The sequence below is a fragment of the Octopus sinensis genome, linkage group LG27 (genome assembly GCF_006345805.1).
Source record: "Octopus sinensis linkage group LG27, ASM634580v1, whole genome shotgun sequence".
Lineage (NCBI taxonomy): Eukaryota > Metazoa > Mollusca > Cephalopoda > Octopoda > Octopodidae > Octopus > Octopus sinensis.
The window spans coordinates 16,342,292-16,364,072 of record NC_043023.1 but is presented as its reverse complement, the minus strand read 5'-3'; the positions used below and the strand labels follow the sequence as shown (position 1 = coordinate 16,364,072).

Here is a 21,781-nt window from a genome sequence, read left to right as displayed (position 1 = left end):
TTGAAATAATATCTTTTATTTTTTTCTTTCAGAAACTAAGTTCTTTTCGTTGTTTGTATTTCCCAGTTGGTTTTTGAAACTTCCCATTGCATCAAGCCACAACTATAAGGTTTGTCCAAAAAGAAGAGATTCTGTTGTAAATATTGGATTGTATAGTAATAAAAACACAAGATATATATTAAAGATTATTTCGTAAAATTAAGGTGAACATCAGTAATATATCGATATGCTATTTTCTGATACTGATTCTCTTAAATTAATAATTAAGATGATATTTCATTTTATGATCCAGAAAGTGAAACACCATGCTGTCTTTTCAATAATCATATTCATTTGTGTGTGTTGCAAAAATTTTCTGAAATTATAAGGACTGTTTAAACCAGGATTCTACCTGGAAAGCCACAATTATACAAATACCTGTAATTTGGTATTTGTTTTCACTCAGCAAGAAGAAAGAAAGAGACAAAAAATGCAGTTGCTTTAGTGTTGTATAGTAATTGATAAAACTAAAAGGGGGGGGGAGAAACAGTGCAAAGTTTAAATCTGTCTCTCTTCAAATTTTACATTAACCCTTTTGTTACCAACCCGACCGAAACCACCTCTGACCCTGTAGTACAAATGTTTTGTTTTCTTAAGTTTTGCATTAAAATCTTCCACCAAACCTTAGTCACAATTTATGTTCCTAACACTAGCTTAATGATAACTAAGTTATTTTACTAAATTCTTTGTTATATTTACAATTAATTGAAAGAAACACAGAAAATCTCAACAGAAATATGGTAACAAAAGGCTTAAAAATATATAATAGAGAAACAATTCTTAATCCTTTTGATACCAACCTGGTTGAAACCACCTCTGGCTCTGTAGTACAAATGTCTTGTTTTCTTAAGTTTTGCATTAAAATCTTCCACCAAACATTAGTCACAATTTATGTTCCTAACACTAGCTTAATGATAACTAAGTTATTTTTTCTAAAGTCTTTGTTATATTTAAAATAATTGAAAGAAACACAGAGCATCTCGACAGAAATATGGTAACAAAAGACTTTAAAATATATAATAGAGAAACAATTCTTAACCCTTTTGTTACCAACCCAGCTGAAACCGGCTCTGGCTCTTTAGTACAAATGTCTTGTTTTCATAAGCTTTGAATTAAAATTTTCCACCAAACATTAGTCACAATTTATGTTCCTAACACTAGCTTAATGATAACTAAGTTATTTTTTCTAAAGTCTTTGTTATATTTAAAATAATTGAAAGAAACACAGAGCATCTCGACAGAAACAATTCTTAACCCTTTCATTACCAACCTGACTAAAACCAGCTCTGGCTCTGTAGTACAAATGTCTTGTTTTCATAAGTTTTGAATTAAAATCTTCAACCAAACCTTAGTCACAATTTATGTTCCTAACACTAGCTAAATGGTAACTAAGTTATTTTTCTAAGATCTTTGTTATATTTAGAATTAATTGAAAGAAACACAGAGCATCTCGACAAATATATAATAGAGAAACAATTCTTAACCCTTTTGATACCAACCTGGTTCAAACTGCACTTGTCTCTACTGTACAGCGTTCTATAGTATTCGAAATAGTTAAGAATAAGATCTCCAATGCCACAGGCTTGACCACAAATCTATTAAAGAGTGACTGATGATATTGTGACTGTTTGTTTTTCTCAGCCTGACCAGCCTCGGACCCTGGGCTATAAACTTTGTTATTTTGCAGCTTTTCAAAATTATTTTTTCAGATCATGGCTAAATGGATCTTGTTCTGCTTACTGTTTGTAACATTTGACCGTAAGTTTTATTTATATTTTATTTAATTTCTTTCCATAACTAATTTTTGTTAAGGCAAACGTACTCAGGTGCACAGGGGTCTGGAATGGGGTCACTCACATAAGGAGGATTTTCTTTGTTTTGGTAGGGAGTTTCCCAATTTTGTTTTCATCACAGCTTTAGAAATGATGCATTTTATGGAAGAAAATTTTGGAAAATTCATGATTTTCCACCACAATCCCACTTATAAATTCTCTGTCTTCCCTTCTCCGGATCTTTCCTTCTCATTTGTTTCTGACGAAGAGCTCCGCTCGAAACGTTAGACCCTCCTTCTTTCCTGAGCGTCCAATAATACTATATTTGTTCCATGTCCTCGTGTTGTGTTTTTTTTGTGCTTTCATGTTTGGATTAACTTTATAAATTATCTGCCTCATTAACAACTTATTTACAGAACCTCAGGTCCCAAAACATTCCCTATATCCCACCCTGGTTAATTAACAGTGAGCCCTCACACCCATCACCCACCCCATACAACACTAATCTTGGTACTGTGTATGAGAATCACCCACTATCTTTCAAAACCACTATCTCTCTATCCGCTCAGTCGAAGTCGACTCTCGGTCACTCGATGGATCAGTGTCCTCCAGTCAGTTCAATCCTGGGCCGCTTCTTTCAGATTGGCTATGTCCATTCTGGTATCACTCTTGATGGTGTCAAGCCAGTGGGTTCTTGGTCGGCCTCTTCCTCTCTTGCCACTGACCATTCCAAGCATGATGTCCTTCTCCAGGGATTTTCTCCGCATAATATGACCGAAATATGCCAATCTACGCTTGGTGATCCTAGCTTCTAGTGACAGTTTCGGCCTGATCTGCTTAAGAACTTCTCCATTAGTGAGCCTCGCTGTCCATGGAATCCATAAAAGTCTTCTCCAACACCAAAGCTCGAATGCATTAATTCTCTTCTGGTCAGCTTTCTTTAGTGTCCAGGTCTCGCATCCATATGTTGCTATTGGGAAGACAATTGCATTCACCAATCTGCATTTGGTAGCGAGTCTGATGTCTCTACTCTTCCAGACCCTGCTCATGCTGACCATTGCCTCTCTGCCTAGTACTATCCGCTGTCTTTTTTCTGGAGTGCAGTCACCATCTTGATTTCTTTTGGAGCCAAGGAAGATGAAATGATCAACCACTTCGATCTCTTCATTATCGATCTTGATGCTGATGTTTGTTGTGGCTGCTGTTGACATGATCTTCGTTTTCTTAACCACAACCCGTCATTATTTAATAAATTCTCAGATGTTTTTACTTTAACAGCTTCGTTTCCCTCTGTGTCTGCTGTAGTGTTTCCTGGTTTATCGAAATACGTGGGAATTTCATATATGTTTCCAATATTTTCTAGGGAGAACCCAAACATTTCACACTCCTTCAGAACAAATTTTTTCAGTTTCTGAGCAATATGAGTTTTTTTTTGGCAATCGCAGTCACTTATCAATACATGTCAGCCTCAACATCCAAAGCCCTCATGTTCTACCGTTTTGTCCTGCACCTTCCAGGGTCCACCTCTTCCACAGATTGCCTCCGCAGTTAGAGATCAGCACTTTACATAGCAGTCCTTGTCCGTTCATTTTTAGAATGACATTGTAAGACAGGTGCAAAAGGCTGACCCATTACCAGTTTAAACACGAAACAGGTAGAATCTTTGTGCCAGGTATGGCTACTTTAACTCGTTAGCAATCAGTTTATTCCGTTTAATGTAATGCTCCTTTAGACTTGGTTTTTGAATTAATCATTCATTATCTTGTAGTTTTGACATTTTGATGATGTGATTGTTTATTTTTAGACTGACATTGTAGGGTAGGTGTGAGGGGCTGGACCCGGCCACTTAGAACATAAAACAGATATGGCTGCTTTAATCCTTTAGCAATCAAATTACTGTGAAATGTAATGTTCATTTATTCTTAAAATCAAAATTTTTGTTTTCATCTTTTACAGGTTTGTCAAGGGCACAAAAGTATAAGATCACCCAAAGTGGTAAATATATTCTTCTTTCCTACATTTGACCCTCCAACGTGGAGTATAGGCCACTCATAATTGAATTCCATGTTGCATAATTTTTCACTTCTGTACTTATACTCTGCCATGAATGTCCCCCTTTTTCCAGTTCCTTTTGTGTTGATCTCCGCCACGAGTTCTTAGGCCTACCTCTCTTTCTATATCCAACCGGTTTCCACTTTAAAGCACTTTTCACTACATTTGGTGTGTCTTTTCTAATTGTGCTACCAATCCACTTCCACTTTTTCTTAAATATTTGCTCCCTAATCGAAACTTGATTTGTTCTTTGCCATAGCTCCATATTGCTTATGTGTTGGGGCCATCTAATTTTAAGTATACTACGCAAGCATCTGTTGATGAATGATTGTATTTGCTTATTTGATTTAACTGTTGTTCGCCATGTCTCAGCCCCATACAATAACACCGCTTTTACGTTAGTGTTAAAAAATCTTAAGTTAATTTTTTGGCTCAAAAAGCAGAAAGCCAGGCCATGTAGGGGTACATGGAGTTATGTACAAGGTGGTGTTCATGCAAAGAGTTCAGGCCATTTGTGATCAAGGGAGACTTTGAACCGAGCGGTCATCGGCAGCTTATTCCACGGATCCGCAACCCAGACAGAGAAGGCCCCTCTCCTTCGATTGAGATGAAATCGTCGCAGATAGAGCTTTTCGGAGTGACCCTGGAGCAGGAGTGAAGAACAGCTCTTTCGAGAGGTTATTTTGTTGTTTATTGAAATTACACTTGCGCTCCATACTTTCTTTAACAGGTGAAAAACGGTCCTTGCCTTACTTATTCTCACCTTAATATCTTCGTCGGTGCCACCTGAAAACGTTATCTTACTACCTGAATACATAAACTTGGCTACATCCTCTTGTTCACCAGTTTCTAGTTTAATACATTCAATGTTTACTTCATTAACGTGCATAATTATTGATTTGAGGTTGACTTTCAATCCTAGTTTGGCAGCTATTGCTTCTAATTTTGACATTTTATTTTGCATTTGGCTATGTTTGTGAAAGCAGCGCTATATCATCTGCAAAGTCGAGATCTTCTACAGCTTCCACATCCGTCCATTCAATGCTTGTTTGGCTTTCAATCGTAGTTTTCTTCATAATCCAATCTATGACTAATAGAAATAAAAAGGGAGTAAGGATACAGCCCTGTCGAACTCCTGTTTTTACTTCAAATTTATCTGTAGCTCCGTTTCCATGCAAGACTCGGCATGACATTCCTTGGTAAGTTGGTCTTATATATATATATATATAATAGAAATATTAAAATTACTAAGTCTCTCTAAAAGAGATTACGGCAGCGTTACTGGAAATTAATTGTTATCGCCATATTAATATGGCAGTCTTATAGATATAAGACTAAAAGCTGTCGCTGATTAGCTCCATGAGGCCATCGCCTCAAGCTAGCTATTTGACACACAAACTGTCCATTATAACCTTCGAACAAGGGAGGTCAGCCGCTTCACACTGCCAGTCATACATACACACGCACACACTCACACATACACACACACACATATACATACAATGGGCTTCTTTCAATTTCCATCTAGAAAATCCACTCACAAGGTTGATGCTGTAGTAGAAGACACTTTCCCAAGGTGCTGTGTAGTGGGACTGAACCCAGGACCGTATGATTTGGAAGCAAACTTCTTAACTGATTTCTTTATTTCAGGACCTGCTGTGCTCAATGGAAACCTCACCCTTTCGATAACAATACCGAACATGAAACGACCGGTGGTTTGGAAGTGCCACAATTATAAATATGAATGTGACAGGACATGCGCTGATGGCCATGACTATAAAGTGACTCATTTAGGAGATACCTCCACGCTTTGGATCAAAAAAGTAACTAAGAAATGTTCGACTTGGAAATTCGAAGATGACAACCTTAATATTGGAAGAATTAATTTGAAGATAAAGAGTAAGGAAATGATTTATAATAATTTCTTTATTAACCACAGAGGGCTAACACAAAGGAAAAACATTCGGGAGGGTCCAGTGTGGGTTTTAGCATGTAAAAAGTCATACAAAGAATAAAAGAAAGTCAAAGTAACATCCCTGATAGTGGGGGGACTTTCAAGGGCCACACGTAAAGAAAGCCCACAAAATCCAAGGTCTCCCTGACCACCAGGGTTGATGCCCTCTCCCAGTCTTTCCTCTCCAATATACAGGTACACTCTAAGAGAAGGCCCATTCACTCAGGTATTGCTCACCTCTCTCACCCACCTTTCAACAAACTGCTTGGTAGCCAGCACTTACCTCTCCACCCTGATTTTCCTCTTCAAGTGAAACTTGAAAAAGTTTATTAGGGTTTTGACAAAATGGCAGTTGCTGGTCTTCAGCCCTTTCAGACATGTCCACTGTATGATCCCCTTTGCCATGGGCCCCGAGCAGATAAAAACTGGTTGCCCTTCCTGGTTGAGGGAAAGTAGAGGGGCCATCTTCACAATGGACTCAGCTGATAGTTGTATATAATAAGGGTTTCTTTTATTTGCCACAAGGGCAAAGGATGAGGGGGTCAATACCAAGGTGTGTGGGGGGGGGGTTATATTCTCTTTCTCTTTCTCTTTTTACTTGTTTCAGTCATTTGACTGTGGCCATGCTGGAGCACCGCCTTAAGTCAAGCAAATCGACCCCAGGATTTATTCTTTGTAAGCCTAGTACTTATTCTATCGGTTCTCTTGCTGAACTGCTAAGTGACGGGGACATAGACACCCCAGCATCAGTTGTCAAGCAATGCTAGGGGGACAAACAGACACACAAACACACACATATATAAGACGGGCTTCTTTCAGTATCCGTCTACCAAATCCACTCACAAGGCTTTATATAACCAAGCTCATGTGTGCAACATAGTGTTACTGGAAATTTTGATGGGGACTTTTCCTTTAGATCACTTTGAAATGGAATTTGTATAACAGAAACGAAAGTATTTTTTAATAGTTTAGTATGAAAATGGTCAAGCTTTTTTATTAAAAACAAAAGGTATATATTTTATTGTTTGTCAATTACAGATCCGTAACCTGAACCTAATGGATCAAGACCCCTCAGAACACTCGAGATTGTCGGAATCATTCTTGGCATACTCAGCCTTGCTGCAATCCTTGTCTGACTCTCTTTCTTCTGTTGCAAATATTTTAAGAAATAAACATTTGTATAAGAACGCTACAATTTGTGTTTTTTTATCTATATTTATCCTCTAAAAGGAAAAAATAATTCTATTTATCAGATTAAGACTTTCACTGACTGCATTGGCATAGTTGGTTTTTAAATAAATTATATCCATATTTTAGCAATATTTTTTCCAAAACTCTGCTCTGTCTTTTACTGGGAGTTTAAAAATCTTAAAAGCTATTAACTGTATATTTATCCATTTAGGACAACAACTAATTTCATTTATATAATTAACAGACAAAACTACATCAATACACTAAACTTGAAATCAATAAATTTGAAACTTAAGGAGCTGAAGGGAAAAACACACACAGAAAAGGTCCACTTTTTAAAAAATTATGTCCAGAAAAAGTGAGCGGTAGCAGATTCAGCATGGAAAATTACATGAATATTCCAAATTTGAAAATTTTGACTGAATCTTAGAATGCAAAAGAATGTGATGTGTATGCGTGTGTGTGGTGTCCCACCAACGTGTGCTATTCCAATATAATTGCAATCTACACTTTCTTAAAGGTATTTCTCAAAATTTTCATTTAAAAATACCCATTTTTCCAGAAGTTATGAAGAAACAAAGTCGGTGGGGTACATTTGCATATGTATACCCATTGCTTTAGCATAAATATCTTCAATTATAATCAAAGGGTCACTGCTTCCATAGCCAACGAGAACAAAATCCTTAAGAATAGGAAATGAAGTGTGACCCATTTCTTCCACCTGTGACATTTGCCACAGTGAAGTTCTTACCATTGTTGGCGCCTCGCCTTACAGAATGCATTCGGTGATCCCTATAAGGGTACTTGCTGCACCTCCTGTTTGTGTTTCTTTTGGTTTAGGATTTGTATTTTAATGTGGTATTGTATTATACGTGTATCATGTAAAGACATGTTATATAAGATAAAAACAACAGAAAAATAAGCCAACAAAATCAAAATATTTACTTATTAAAAAAAATAAAATCTCTTTACAGAATTTGCAAGAAAAATATGAGATGGTATCAAAAAGTTCTCAGACAAGCTATGTTTCATAAAAATTACTAATTTACCAAAGTTTTAACAACATCTCCTGTGAAATACTCACCTTTCACAGCAATACACTGGCCCCACAATTCCTACTGCTTCGGGAATCTGGCCTGGAAGTTGTTTTCTTTAAGCAAGTCAAGGACCTTTTGCGATTTTATTTCCTTTTCTGTATAATTGTTTATTTATTTTTATATCTGAAACGCTGATTATTTCTTGCTTAAAATTATAAATTATTATCAAGTGTCCAACTTTTTTTTGTGTTATTGGATGGTTGTGAATGCCATAAAAGGTGCAAAATCTTTCCTTTCAGGTTCACAGTGAACTGTGGAGGTGCAATGGCCCAGTGGTTAGGGCAGCGGACTCACGGTCGTAGGATCGCAGTTTCGATTCCCAGACCGGGCGTTGTGAGTGTTTATTGAGCGAAAACACCTAAAAGCTCCACGAGGTTCCGGCAGGGATGGTGGTGATCCCTGCTGTACTCTTTCACCACAACTTTCTCTCACTCTTACTTCCTGTTTCTGTTGCACCTGTATTTCAAAGGGCCGGCCTTGTCACTCTCTGTGTCACGCTGAATATCCCCGAGAACTACCTTAAGGGTGCACGTGTCTGTGGAGTGCTCAGCCACTTACACGTTAATTTCACAAGCAGGCTGTTCCGTTGATCGGATCAACCGGAACCCTCGTCGTCGTAACCGACGGAGTGCTTCCACCACAGTGAACTACGACAGACAAATGGTAAAATTGGGAGAGAATTAGATATCATCATCATCATTGTTTGACCGTGGTCAAGACAATGGAATTTACAATGTTACGCCAGACTTCACGGTCCATCATAGCATTACGGAAGTCCTGTTGCTGGATGCCTGTATCCCTGGAGATTATATCAAGGTAGGAGAGTGTGCGTCCTCTGGTATCGTGACCGTGTTCGAGACAATGGAATTTACTATGCTACGCCAGACTTCACGGTCCATCATAGCATTACGGAGGTCCTGTTGCTGGATGCCTGTATCCCTGGAGATTACATTAGGGTAGGAGAGTGTGTGCCCTCTGGTATCACAACCGTGGTTGAGACAATAGAATTTACTATGCTACGCCAGACTTCACGGTCCATCATAGCATTACGGAGGTCGTGTTGCTGGATGCCTGTATCCCTGGAGATTACATTAGGGTAGGAGAGTGTGCGCCCTCTGGTATCACAACCGTGGTTGAGACAATAGAATTTACTATGCTACGCCAGACTTCACGGTCCATCATAGCATTACGGATGTCCTGTTGCTGGATGCCTGTACACCTGGAGATTACATCAGGGTAAGAGAGTGTGCGCCCTCTGGTATCGCGACCGTGGTAGAGACAATGTAATTTACCATGCTACGCCAGACTTCACGATCCATCATAGCATTACGGAGGTCCTGTTGCTGGATGCCTGTATCCCTGGCTGTTTAGTTACGTAGAAATTAGAGAAACCATGTCATTGTGATATCTGTGGTGAATGGTTCTCTCAAATAAATCTCTTAGATAAACACAGACACACATTGATATGGAAGAGAAACCATGTAACTGATTCTGTGGTATATCCTTCTCTGAAAAAAGACAATTAACTACAGATATATTTCTCATCATAGAGAAGAGTGACTGTATCAATATTGTTCATGGCCTTCAGGAAATTCTTCTTTTAATGAAGAAACCGCTACAGAAAATGGGATTTTTTTCTAGCAGTGTGATATCAAAATGTCACCCATAATTATGACCCTAGTATCGATCTATTGCATTTCAATCTGCTCTAGGGTTAGGGTTAGGGGTGCGGGGAAGGTATCTTATTTCTTCAGAAATGTTAATAAACCCAATCTGTTTCTTAAACGAGGGACATATTCATACGGCAGAGAATGTTTTCACCTCAAGAGACGTCATTGATTGGTTGAAATTGCAGAAATTGAAGGAAAAAACAACAAATATCTTACAAACTATAGAATTTTCTCAATAAAGCCAAGAGAAAAAGATGTTTTATAAACACATTCTACCAGTATACGAAGTTTAAAAGTGTTTAGTTACGTGGAAATTATTCTAAAAAACTGCCGGTCAAACGGAAAAGATCCCAAATATCTTACAAACTATAGAATTTTCTCAATAAAGCCAAGAGAAAAAGATGTTTTATAAACACATTCTACCAGTATACGAAGTTTAAAAGTGTTTAGTTACGTGGAAATTATTTTAAAAAACTGCCGGTCAAACGGAAAAGATCCCAAATATCTTACAAACTATAGAATTTTCTCAATAAAACCAAGAGAAAAAGATGTTTTATAAACACATTCTACCAGTATACGAAGTTTAAAAGTGTTTAGTTACTTGGAAATTATTTTTAAAAAACTGCCGTTCAAAGCGAAAAGATCCCAAATATCTTACAAACTATAGAATTTTTTCAATAAAGCCAAGAGAAAAAGATGTTTTATAAACACCTTCTACCAGTATACGAAGTTTAAAAGTGTTCAGTTACGTGGAAATTATTTTTAAAAACTGCCGGTCAAACCGAAAAGATCCCAAATATCTTACAAACTATAGAATTTTTTCAATAAAGCCAAGAGAAAAAGATGTTTTATAAACACATTCTACCAGTATACGAAGTTTAAAAGTGTTTAGTTACGTGGAAATTATTTTAAAAAACTGCCGGTCAAACGGAAAAGATCCCAAATATCTTACAAACTATAGAATTTTCTCAATAAAGCCAAGAGAAAAAGATGTTTTATAAACATATTCTACCAGTACACAAAGTTTAAAAGTGTTCAGTTACGTGGAAATTATTTTAAAAAACTGCCGGTCAAAGCGAAAAGATCCGGTATTTCTATAAAATTTCATTGAAAAAACCCATTTTCCTAAAAGTTTAGAGAAAAACTCGGATCTTGTGATTTTTTCCAAGTCCTCACCCCACCCTCCTGTTGCTTTACGCGCATTTTCCCCCCTGTTCGTTGCCTACACATTGTTTTACACCTATTCGAATATTTTTTCTATTTTTTGGATTTTCAGTTCCGGGTCTAGATATGAACATTAAACAAAACTCTTAAAAAGTTTTATTGTCAAATGTTTTGTCATAAATAGGCAATCGGGATCTTTTCGGTTTGAACAGCAGTTTTTTCAGTATACGAAGTTTAAAACTTTTTAGTTACCTAGAAATTATGTTACAAACTGCCGTTCAAAAAGAAAAGATCCGCAAATCTTTTTCAAGTTCAGGATGTTTGGCTTTTTCCCCCCCTTCTTGCCTTCTTTATCTTTGGCATCTGTTTCATTTCAGCTTTATTTCTTCTCCCTAACCTGAACATTGTTTTCGTCCACATCAAATTTTCTACCATGCTCTTCAGCAAAGTTTAAACATAGCTGAATAAGATCTACGAGGCATTTTATGGGCGTGTAATGTATAAAATGGTTTATTAGAGATTAATGTACATGTTTAAGTCTCGCTTATAAAAGAAAAACCCTAGTAAAGACCCACAGTAGTTCAAACATTTAATACTGGTATTTGATTAAGTATCGTTTGCCACGATAATGGCTAACAGTAGATGCTTATATCTTTATATATATACTAGCAGTATCGCCCGGCGTTGCTCGGGTTTGTAAGGGAAATAACTATATAAGCATTTTTAGAGAGTTACTTCCCTTATAGATGCCAATTCGGGCTTTCTTAGCCATTTCTGTTTTGGTGTCTTCAAGCCATGAAGTCGTTGTTCTAAAAGAACGCTGGTCTCCTTGACAACGCTTTACGACGTTGATTTCCTTACACTCCCTTCCCCACAGCTTCACGAGGGAGGGAAGAAGGGGGAGAAGCAAACACAGGTGCAGGTGTGACCATGGACGCCAACTCCGCCGCCATCGACACACGAAAAAATATGCATTAAAATGGAATAAAAAATGATGTTAAATTATTTTTAAAATCGTAGACTCATCGTAGACGCGCGCTAATACTCAGACGGGCTCGATATTAATCACGACTATAAGATAGCCGAATTTGGTTAAACTGCACCGCAAAATGTGGGAGTAGTTAGGAATCTAAATCGAAGGGGACAGACACTCACACAACTACAGTTTTATATATATAGATTAATGTACATGTTTAAGTCTCGCTTATAAAAGAAAAACCCTAGCAAAGACCCACAGTAGTTCAAACATTTAATACTGGGGTTTGATTAAGTATCGTTTACCACGATAATGGCTAACAGTAGATGCTTATATCTTTATATATAATTATGTATACATAAAAGCAGAACAGACACGCACACACACAAACGAGAACAAGCACGCACACACAACCTAATTAGCCTTCTTCTCGTCCTCCCATTTCAGCAATTATCACGGAAATACCCGAAATCAAATGTCAAATTTTGTCGAGTTATAGTGATGGAATGCCAATTTATTATTATTATTACTCTGTACTTGTTTCAGTCATTTGACTGCGGCCATGCTGGAGCACCGCCTTTAATCGAGCAACTCGACCCCGGGACTTATTCTTTGTAAGCCCAGTACTTATTCTATCGGGGTTTTTTTGCCGAACCGCTAAGTAACGGGGAGATAAACACACAATGCTAGGGGGACAAACACAGACACACAAACACACACGCACATACATATATATATATATATACAGAGGCCATCCGGATTCCCGTTTGCGCCGTGAACAGGAATTAATCTTCTCTCTTCGCTCTTATACGCCATTTGGTCTCAACTCTCCCCCCCTCCTCATCTAACACCCCTCCTCACCTATCCTTTCTCCCCCCGACCCCTACTTCTTCAGTCCTTCATCCTTTCACCCCTACTCCCCTTCCCTTCTTCCCTCTTTCTCCCTCCCTCTCTCCCCTTCTCTCTCTCCCCCTCTCCCTCTTTCCTCCTTCATCCCCCTCCTCACCTTCCTTCTCCCCCATCGTCTCCTCTTCCCCCTTCTCCTCCCCCTCTTCTTCCCCTCCCCTTCTCTCCCCCTCTTTTCCCCCTCCCCCTCTTCTCCTCACTACACCACATGACTTTACACATCACATCACATACGATGTGCCATACTAATACACACACCAACTAATACATACTAATACGTACTAATACATACTAGTACATACTAATACTTACACCAACCCTATACATACACACGTCCAGACCCCGCATACGCACTTATACTCTCTCACACACACACACACACACCTATACATACCAATACGTACTAATACATACTAATACATACTAATACATACACCAACCCCATACATACGCACGTCCAGACCAATCTTACGCACTAATACTCTCTCATACACACACACACACACACACACACCCCTTATACATACTAATACATACACCAACCCTATACATACACACATCCAGACCCCTCCCACGCACTTTTAGCTGGTCCCTCAACCCGTTTATCAACCCTATTATCTCCCCTTATTTCGCTCTCGCGTCTCATGTTTGATCTTTGACCTCTGGCCGAAATCAGATCACCATGTTGATTGGTTAGCTACTGCACGCATTTTTTTTCTCTCCTTCTTTCTGTGTTTTTCTCTCTCTGTGTATCTTTCTGTTGAAGAGCGTAGGCTCGAAACGTTAAAGACTTGTTTTATTTATATTTCCTGAGCGCCATACTAATACAATTGTTCGTTTGTTTTCCACCTGCCTTCGTCTTTTGTTTATTTTCATAAAGCTTCCCCCTATATATATATATATATATATATATATATATATATATACATATATACGACGGGCTTCTATCAGTTTCCGTCTACCAAATCCACTCACAAGGCTTTGGTAAGCTCGAGGCTATAGTAGAAGACACTTGCCCAAGGTGCCACGCAGTGGGACTGAACCCGGAACCATGTGGTCGGTAAGCAAGCTACTTACCACACAGCCACTCCTACGCCTTATTATTATTATTATTATTATTATTATTATTATTTGTTTTGAAAACGAAAGAAATTTCGTTCAGAGATTTATTATTGAAAGAATTTCTTTTTCTCAAAAAATCTTCAGATAGGCGCAGGAGTGGCTGTGTGGTAAGTAGCTTGTTTACCAACCACATGGTTCAGGGTTCAGTCCCACTGCGTGGCACCTTGGGCAAGTGTCTTCTGCTATAGCCTCGGGCCGACCAAAGCCTTGTGAGTGGATTTGGTAGACGGAAACTGAAAGAAGCCCGTCGTATATATGTATGTTTGTGTGTCTGTGTTTGTCCCCCCCACCACCACCACCAACATCGCTTGACAACTGATGCTGGTGTGTTTCTGTCCCCGTTACCTAGCGGTTCGGCAAAAGACACCGATAGAATAAGTACTGGGCTTACAAAAGAATAAGTCCCGGGGTCGAGTTGCTTGATTAAAGGCGGTGCTCCAGCATGGCCGCAGTCAAATGATTAAAACAAGTAAAAGAGTAAAGAGAGTATATGCTCAATCTACAGGGCATAAGCGATTATTTGGTAAAAGTTTCGTTAAAAAGTATCTGTTTCTCTGGCGGTTTTGATGCAACAAAGTCGGTGGGGTATTAAACTGTAGGTATGCCTCTTGTTCAATAAACCTTAACGGTAACCTTCGTTGAATTTTCAAAGAATTAACGAATTTAACGGCGAAGCGAAACATCGCCAATTTAACTTTTAGATTAACCGTGCCCACCTCTGTATATATGTATAGGCTTGTATGGGTCCGTATGTATAATAAGTATACGAGACCTAATGATGTTTATTTTTGAACATAGTACCCCCTCGCCCACACATCCCAAACGTCGAAGCTGCAGTGTTTAAATTCCATTGGTGGAGAACTTTGCATCCTTTTTAGTCTTCGACAGCAGATGCTACGTCGTCGTTACTGCAATACTTGTTCTCGGGTAAGTGTTTTTAAATTCCAATGTTGGGCAGGGCCGTCGAGGACCTAAGCTCTTAAAAGATTTGGGTATCTCCGTAAAAGATTATGTAATTCGAAATATTAAACGAATCTTTTCGGTTTGAATCGGAACAACATTTTCTATGAATTCCTATGATCTCCTAATATGCTATAAAATCCTTTTTCGAGTCCCGAAATCGGGGTGGGGTGAGGTGGAAACCTCAGGAATTTCACCCGCACCCCTATTAAGCTTTTCACCTGCACGATTTTCACCGAGGAAAAAAAACTCCAGCAAAATAATAATAAGGATCTTTTCCTTTTGAAGGCCAGTTTTCAACACAATTTCTAATTAACTAAATACTTTTAAACTTCGTATACTGGTAGAATGTGTCAAAATAAAACATTGTTGAAAACTGGCCTTCAAAAGGAAAAGATCCAACAATAGTTTAAACAATACACGTGTGTCTCAAAACAAAAACAAAACGAATAATTTTAGACACACGCGTAACATTTAAATTAATTTATTAATTAATGAAAAAAAAACGAAAGGCTAAAATTAGGGTTAGGGTCAGTGTTAGTGAATTTTTTTTAAACAAAGTAAATAAAACTCAAAAACACAAAGTAAGGATTGACTAGTCATGACTAGCTTGTGCGGATGCGTGACTACACAAGTGCGCGCACCGGGACCTCTATACTCAAGTAGTGTCGCCTCTTCGTTTGTGCCATAAGAGAAGTTTGTGTCAGTGAATGAGGTCGTTTACCAAAACTGAAGAATTACGTCTGGAAATCTTTCGGCTTTGGCTGCAGAAGCGTCGAATGTGATCAGCAGATTGTTCGTAAATTCCCGTAAAAAATTATTTTATTTTCTTTTATTTTGATGATGAGTGGAAGGCGATATTTGCTTCTGAGAGGAGAAAGTGAAAGATGTGTGTCCCTGTTTATGAAAGATAACGGATGTACGCGCAATCACGCCATATTCAGCTGTATCTACTTGTAGTTAATCACACCCAAACACACATCTACACTCATTATCTTTCATATACATGTACGTAATAGACCGATAGAATAAGTACTGGGCTTACAAAGAATAAGTCCTGGGGGTCGATTTCCTCGACTAAAGGCGGTGCTCCAGCATGGCCGCAGCCAAATGACTGAAATAAGTAAAAGAGTAAAGAGTAATATTGAAGTCTATTATGAAAAAAAAATATGATAGGTTTGCACACACACACACACACACACACATACTGACAGGTATAACATTTTTCTATCAAGTTTGAATTCACGATGTGTATGTAATTATGTATGTGTGTGAGCCCACAAATTTTGTTTACATATTAAATTCTGATATAATCGTTACCTTCACAATCCGAATGATATTTGTAGGAAATTCCACTAAAAAATATCCATTTTTCCAAAAGTTATGAGGAAATAAAGCCAACTGATGTGAATTTTCCAAAACTTTTCACTCCACCTTCGGAAAACATTTTCACATCAAATTCCGATATATCCATTAATATCCATTTGTCAGAAAGTTATGAGTAAAGAAAGGTGTGTGATTTAAGGGAGATCTGCCTGTTGTTTCTAACACATCCCACAACCACCTTTCTTGTTTCTTCCTCACTCTAACATGTATTCATGTTTTTCAATATTTTTATCCACATTAAAGCATTTATGCTGTTAAAAAAAACTGGTTTGAAAATTTGATTTTTGGTGGAATTTTCGTTTAAGTACCCCATATAACCCCTCATAACCTTTTTACTTTTTGAATTTTTAAAAAATTCAGTACATTTTCAGTAAAATTCTAAAAAATATCTTTTATTTTTTTCTTTCAGAAACTAAGTTCTTTTCGTTGTTTGTATTTCCCAGTTGGTTTTTGAAACTTCCCATTGCATCAAGCCACAACTATAAGGTTTGTCCAAAAAGAAGAGATTCTGTTGTAAATATTGGATTGTATAGTAATAAAAACACAAGATATATATTAAAGATTATTTCGTAAAATTAAGGTGAACATCAGTAATATATCGATATGCTATTTTCTGATACTGATTCTCTTAAATTAATAATTAAGATGATATTTCATTTTATGATCCAGAAAGTGAAACACCATGCTGTCTTTTCAATAATCATATTCATTTGTGTGTGTTGCAAAAATTTTCTGAAATTATAAGGACTGTTTAAACCAGGATTCTACCTGGAAGGCCACAATTATACAAATACCTGTAATTTGGTATTTGTTTTCATTCAGCAAGAAGAAAGAAAGAGACAAAAAATGCAGTTGCTTTAGTGTTGTATAGTAATTGATAAAACTCAAAAAAAAAGGGGGAGGAGGCGGAAACAGTGCAAAGTTTAAATCTGTCTCTTCAAATTTTACATTAACCCTTTTGTTACCAACCCGACCGAAACCACCTCTGGCTCTGAGTACAAATGTCTTGTTTTCTTAAGTTTTGAATTCAAATCTTCCACCAAACCTTAATCACAATTTATGCTCCTAACACTAGCTGAATGATAACTAAGTTATTTTACTAAATTCTTTGTTATATTTAAAATTAATTGAAAGAAACACAGAACATCTCAACAGAAATATGGTAACAAAAGGGTTAAAATATATAATAGAGAAACAATTCTTAACCCTTTTGATACCAACCCAGCTGAAACCACCCCTGGCTCTGAGGTACAAATGTCTTGTTTTCATAAGTTTTGCATTAAAATATACCACCAAACCTTAGTCACAATTTATGTTCCTAACACTAGCTTAATGATAACTAAGTTATTTTACTAAATTCTTTGTTATATTTAAAATTAATTGAAAGAAACACAGAACATCTCAACAGAAATATGGTAACAAAAGGCTTAAAAATATATAATAGAGAAACAATTCTTAACCCTTTTGATACCAACCTGGCTGAAACCACCTCTGACCCTGTAGTACAAATGTCTTGTTTTCATAAGTCTTGAATTAAAATCTTCCACCAAACCTTAGTCACAATTTATGTTCCTAACACTAGCTTAATGATAACTAAGTTATTTTTCTAAATTCTTTGTTATATTTAAAATTAATTGAAAGAAACACAGAGCATCTCAAAATAAATATGGTAATGAAAGGGTTAAGGAATGGAACGTAAAATTTGTTGTAATTCAGACCACCTCAAGGTCCCAGCAGACAAAATAGAAAAGGAGTTGCCCTAGAGGAGGGCAATGGAGACCCACAGGGCTTGCACATGCAGGTAGCCATTTCTGCCCGATAGCTGTGAGCAGGGATACAGCTGAGGGCCCTAGGGTGCCAGAGGTCTCCAATGTGCACACTCGACCATAAACCCACCATTCCAAAAAGATTTCATTCCAAAAATTTTCCTCAATAAAAATCGTTATTTTATCTTTTTTTGTATGTAGTTTTAATTTAGAGGGTACCATTTGAAATAGGTGTCACCATGAATTTTTGAAAATATTTAAATGTAATTTCTACTGTTTTTTTGTTTTTCTTGGTGAAATGAAAGGATGAGTGATTTTCACATGAAAAGATGGGTGATATGAGGGAGATTTAGCTGTTGTGTCTTGCATATCACACAGACACTGTGTACCTTTCACAGAATTACATGTAGACATAGATTAAAGAACAAACAAAATGTGAAAACTAATTCCTTATTTTAAGCATTAAAAATGTAAATTCAAGACTCTATCAATATCTGTAACTTACTGGAAACTCATTAGGAGATGTGGAGAGAGAGAGAGACAACCCAAAGCAAAACGACCAAGGAGCCGCCGGTTGCCGAAACAGACACTCCGAGGATTTTCACCAGAGCACCGTCTGCCGGGTTGTGGGCCTAATACCACTCGGTGTAAGACCAATCTGCCTTGGGTGGCCCTACCAGGAACCAAAGTTCCCGACAGCATAGCTCTGACACTACCCGTTGCCAGTGTCCCCACCACAGTGAGGAGGGGATGGACTTCGGGGACACATGATTTTTGAATGCAACATGAGTTATGGTGCTTGAGTGCATTGAACTAGAACAAGGGTTGTCATTCAAAAGTCCAAGAAAAAAGCAAAGTTTGTAAATGCGAGGAAATACCATGGAGTTTCAGGGAACCTGACATGATCTGTAACTGTTGGATTTTCACAAAAACTATACAAGAAGGTGCAGGAGTGGCTGTGTGGTAAGTAGCTTGCTTACCAACCACATGGTTCCGGGTTCAGTCCCACTGCATGGCATCTTGGGCAAGTGTCTTCTGCTATAGCCCCGGGCCGACCAATGCCTTGTGAGTGGATTTGGTAGACGGAAACTGAAAGAAGCCTTTCATATATATGTATATATATATATGTATGTGTGTGTCTGTGTTTGTCCCCCTAGCATTGCTTCACAACCGATGCTGGTATGTTTACGTCCCCATCACTTAGCAGTTCAGCAAAAGAGACCGATAGAATAAGTACTGGGTTTACAAAGAATAAGTCCCGGGGTCGATTCGCTCGACTAAAGGCGGTGCTCCAGCATGGCCGCAGTCAAATGACTGAAACAAGTAAAAGAGTAAAGAGTAAGAAGAATGTTCACAGTTAGAAGTTTCAAATGATTTAGAATTTTCTTCAGAAAACGTTTATTTTGACGTGAAAATGCTGTAGCAAAAAGTGTTTGTGCAAGTTCAAACTGCACTTGTCTCTACTGTACAGCGTTCTGTAGTATTCGAAATAGTTAAGAATAAGATCTCCAATGCCACAGGCTCGACCATAAATCTATTAAAGAGTGACTGATGATATTGTGACTGTTTGTTTTTCTCAGCCTGACCAGCCTCGGACCCTGGGCTATAAACTTTGTTATTTTGCAGCTTTTCAAAATTATTTTTTCAGATCATGGCTAAATGGATCTTGTTCTGCTTACTGTTTGTAACATTTGTCTGTAAGTTTTATTTATATTTTATTTAATTTCTTTCCATAACTTGTAAGTAGGGTTTGCAATTATTAAAATTTTTAAACTAAAGATTGGGGTGACTGGATGTCAAAAAAATACCAAATACCAAACTTCTAGTTTCTGCTTTCTAGTAAACATTGCAGAAAAGTTTCCATAACAATTTTAAAACTGAAAAGCCCAGGTCCAGGGTATGCCATGGACTACCGATACACCACTTCAGATCCCTGTGATATCTATTGGATATGTTGTACCCTTGATTTTTATCTAAATTTTTGGTGAAAAAAAAGTGAGACCTATTTGTGAGTATGGATGGTACATCTACCAACGATGAAGTAAGCCCAATCCCCAAAAAAGGAGCTGTAACACCATACATTCTCCCCTTTGATTTTCTGTACCTTTCTAGTCTGTGTAAGTTTGCTCTGTTAATATTTAATTCAGATTTCTGATGCTTGAATATTCTCCGTCTGAAATTTTTCAGTCTTTGCTTCCTCTCTATTAACGTGTACGCATGGATGTATATCTAACCCACTCAGTTTTATTTGTTTATTTACATCGTTATCTCCATATCTGCCCACCTGGATTCCCCTTATAGCCACTCTTTACCCCATGGACTTTGTTCTTGGTAAAGATTTCAGAGTGTAAGGTCATTTGAGTAGGGCTAAGTGTTTTCAATACAGACTGTCCCAGAATTAATTATCTATTTCAGTGAAATTGGACCTTTTTTTTAAAGACCCTTTTTGTCTCTGCTTCACATATTTAATATATGTTAAGTGATTAAATTTTTAATTTTGTTTATAATTTTATTTTCATTCCTTATCTGTCCATGACAGCTATTTTCAATACGATTGCAATTAATTTCTTTACCACAATGCCCCAGATGGAGCAATCTTTTAGCTGAACTTAAAGAATGCATTCAGTTAGCAGTGCAGAAGATAAACTCCTCAAATACTTCCAAATGTGTTTCACAAGTCTACAGATACATTTGAAATTTCCATTGTGCCGATGGAGCACATTTTGAAAATTCTCAATAAAGTTTTGAGGAAAGATTTATAAATTACACGTCACTGGCACAGGTGCCTTTTACTAATTACCGATACTGGCCACATCCTTGATTTCCATTAGCTTGACATATCTTCTGAAGAAGAGCAAATCCCCAGAAATCACAGTCACTTATCAATACATGTCAGCCTCAACATCCAAAGCCCTCATGTTCCACCGTTTTGTCCTGCACCTTCCAGGGTCCACCTCTTCCACAGATTGCCTCCACAGTTAGAGATCAGCACTTCTTTACATAGCAGTCCTTGTCCGTTCATTTTTAGAATGACATTGTAAGACAGGTGTAAAAGGCTGACCCATTACCAGTTTAAACACGAAACAGGTAGAATCTTTGTGCCAGGTATGGCTACTTTAACTCGTTAGCAATCAGTTTATTTCGTTTAATGTAGTGCTCATTTAGTCTTGGTTTTTGAATTAATCATTCTTTATTTTGTAGTTTTGACATTTTGCTGATGTGATTGTTTATTTTTAGACTGACATTGTAGGGTAGGTGTGAGGGGCTGGACCCGGCTATTTCGAACATAAAACGGATATTGCTGGTTTAATCATTTAGCAATCAAATTACTGTGAAATATAGTGTTCATTTATTCACATTATTTTGAAATATTTCATCTTAAAATCAAAAATTTTTGTTTTCATCTTTTACAGGTTTCTCAAGTGCAAACATTTACAAGATCACCCAAAGTGGTAAATATATTCTTGTTTCCTACATTTGACCCTCCAACGTGGAGTATAGGCCACTCATAATTGAATTCCATGTTGCATAATATTTCGCCTCTGTACTTATACTCTGCCATGAATGTCCTCCTTTCTCTAGTTCCTTTTGTGTTGATCTATGCCACGAGTTCTTAGGCCTACCTTTCTTTCTATATCCAACCGGTTTCCACTTTAAAGCACTTTTCACTACATTTAGTGTGTCTTTTCTAATTGTGCTACCAATCCACTTCCTCCTTTTCTTAAA

The 21,781-nt window shown here is 37.5% G+C and overlaps 2 protein-coding genes across 28 annotated transcripts in view; one reads left to right on the top strand and one right to left on the bottom strand.

Moving 5' to 3' along the window:
- The window catches only part of LOC115225116, a 384,942-nt gene that overhangs the window by 181,929 nt on the left and 181,232 nt on the right, over positions 1-21,781 (bottom strand). The gene's annotated exons all lie outside the window — the stretch shown is intronic.
- LOC115225115 overlaps positions 1-21,781 on the top strand; it is a 396,737-nt gene that overhangs the window by 243,405 nt on the left and 131,551 nt on the right. For 11 of the 26 annotated variants that reach the window (XM_036514032.1, XM_036514031.1, XM_036514046.1 and 8 more), the window contains 3 exons: positions 3,768-3,806; positions 5,514-5,762; positions 21,469-21,507. In XM_036514032.1, coding sequence (XP_036369925.1) covers positions 3,768-3,806; positions 5,514-5,762; positions 21,469-21,507 — 327 coding nt within the window. Of the gene's footprint in view, positions 1-32; positions 137-1,748; positions 1,798-3,767; positions 3,807-5,513; positions 5,763-21,468; positions 21,508-21,781 lie in introns of all 26 variants that reach the window. The other 15 variants (XM_036514038.1, XM_036514037.1, XM_036514039.1 and 12 more) reach the window with 7 other exon arrangements.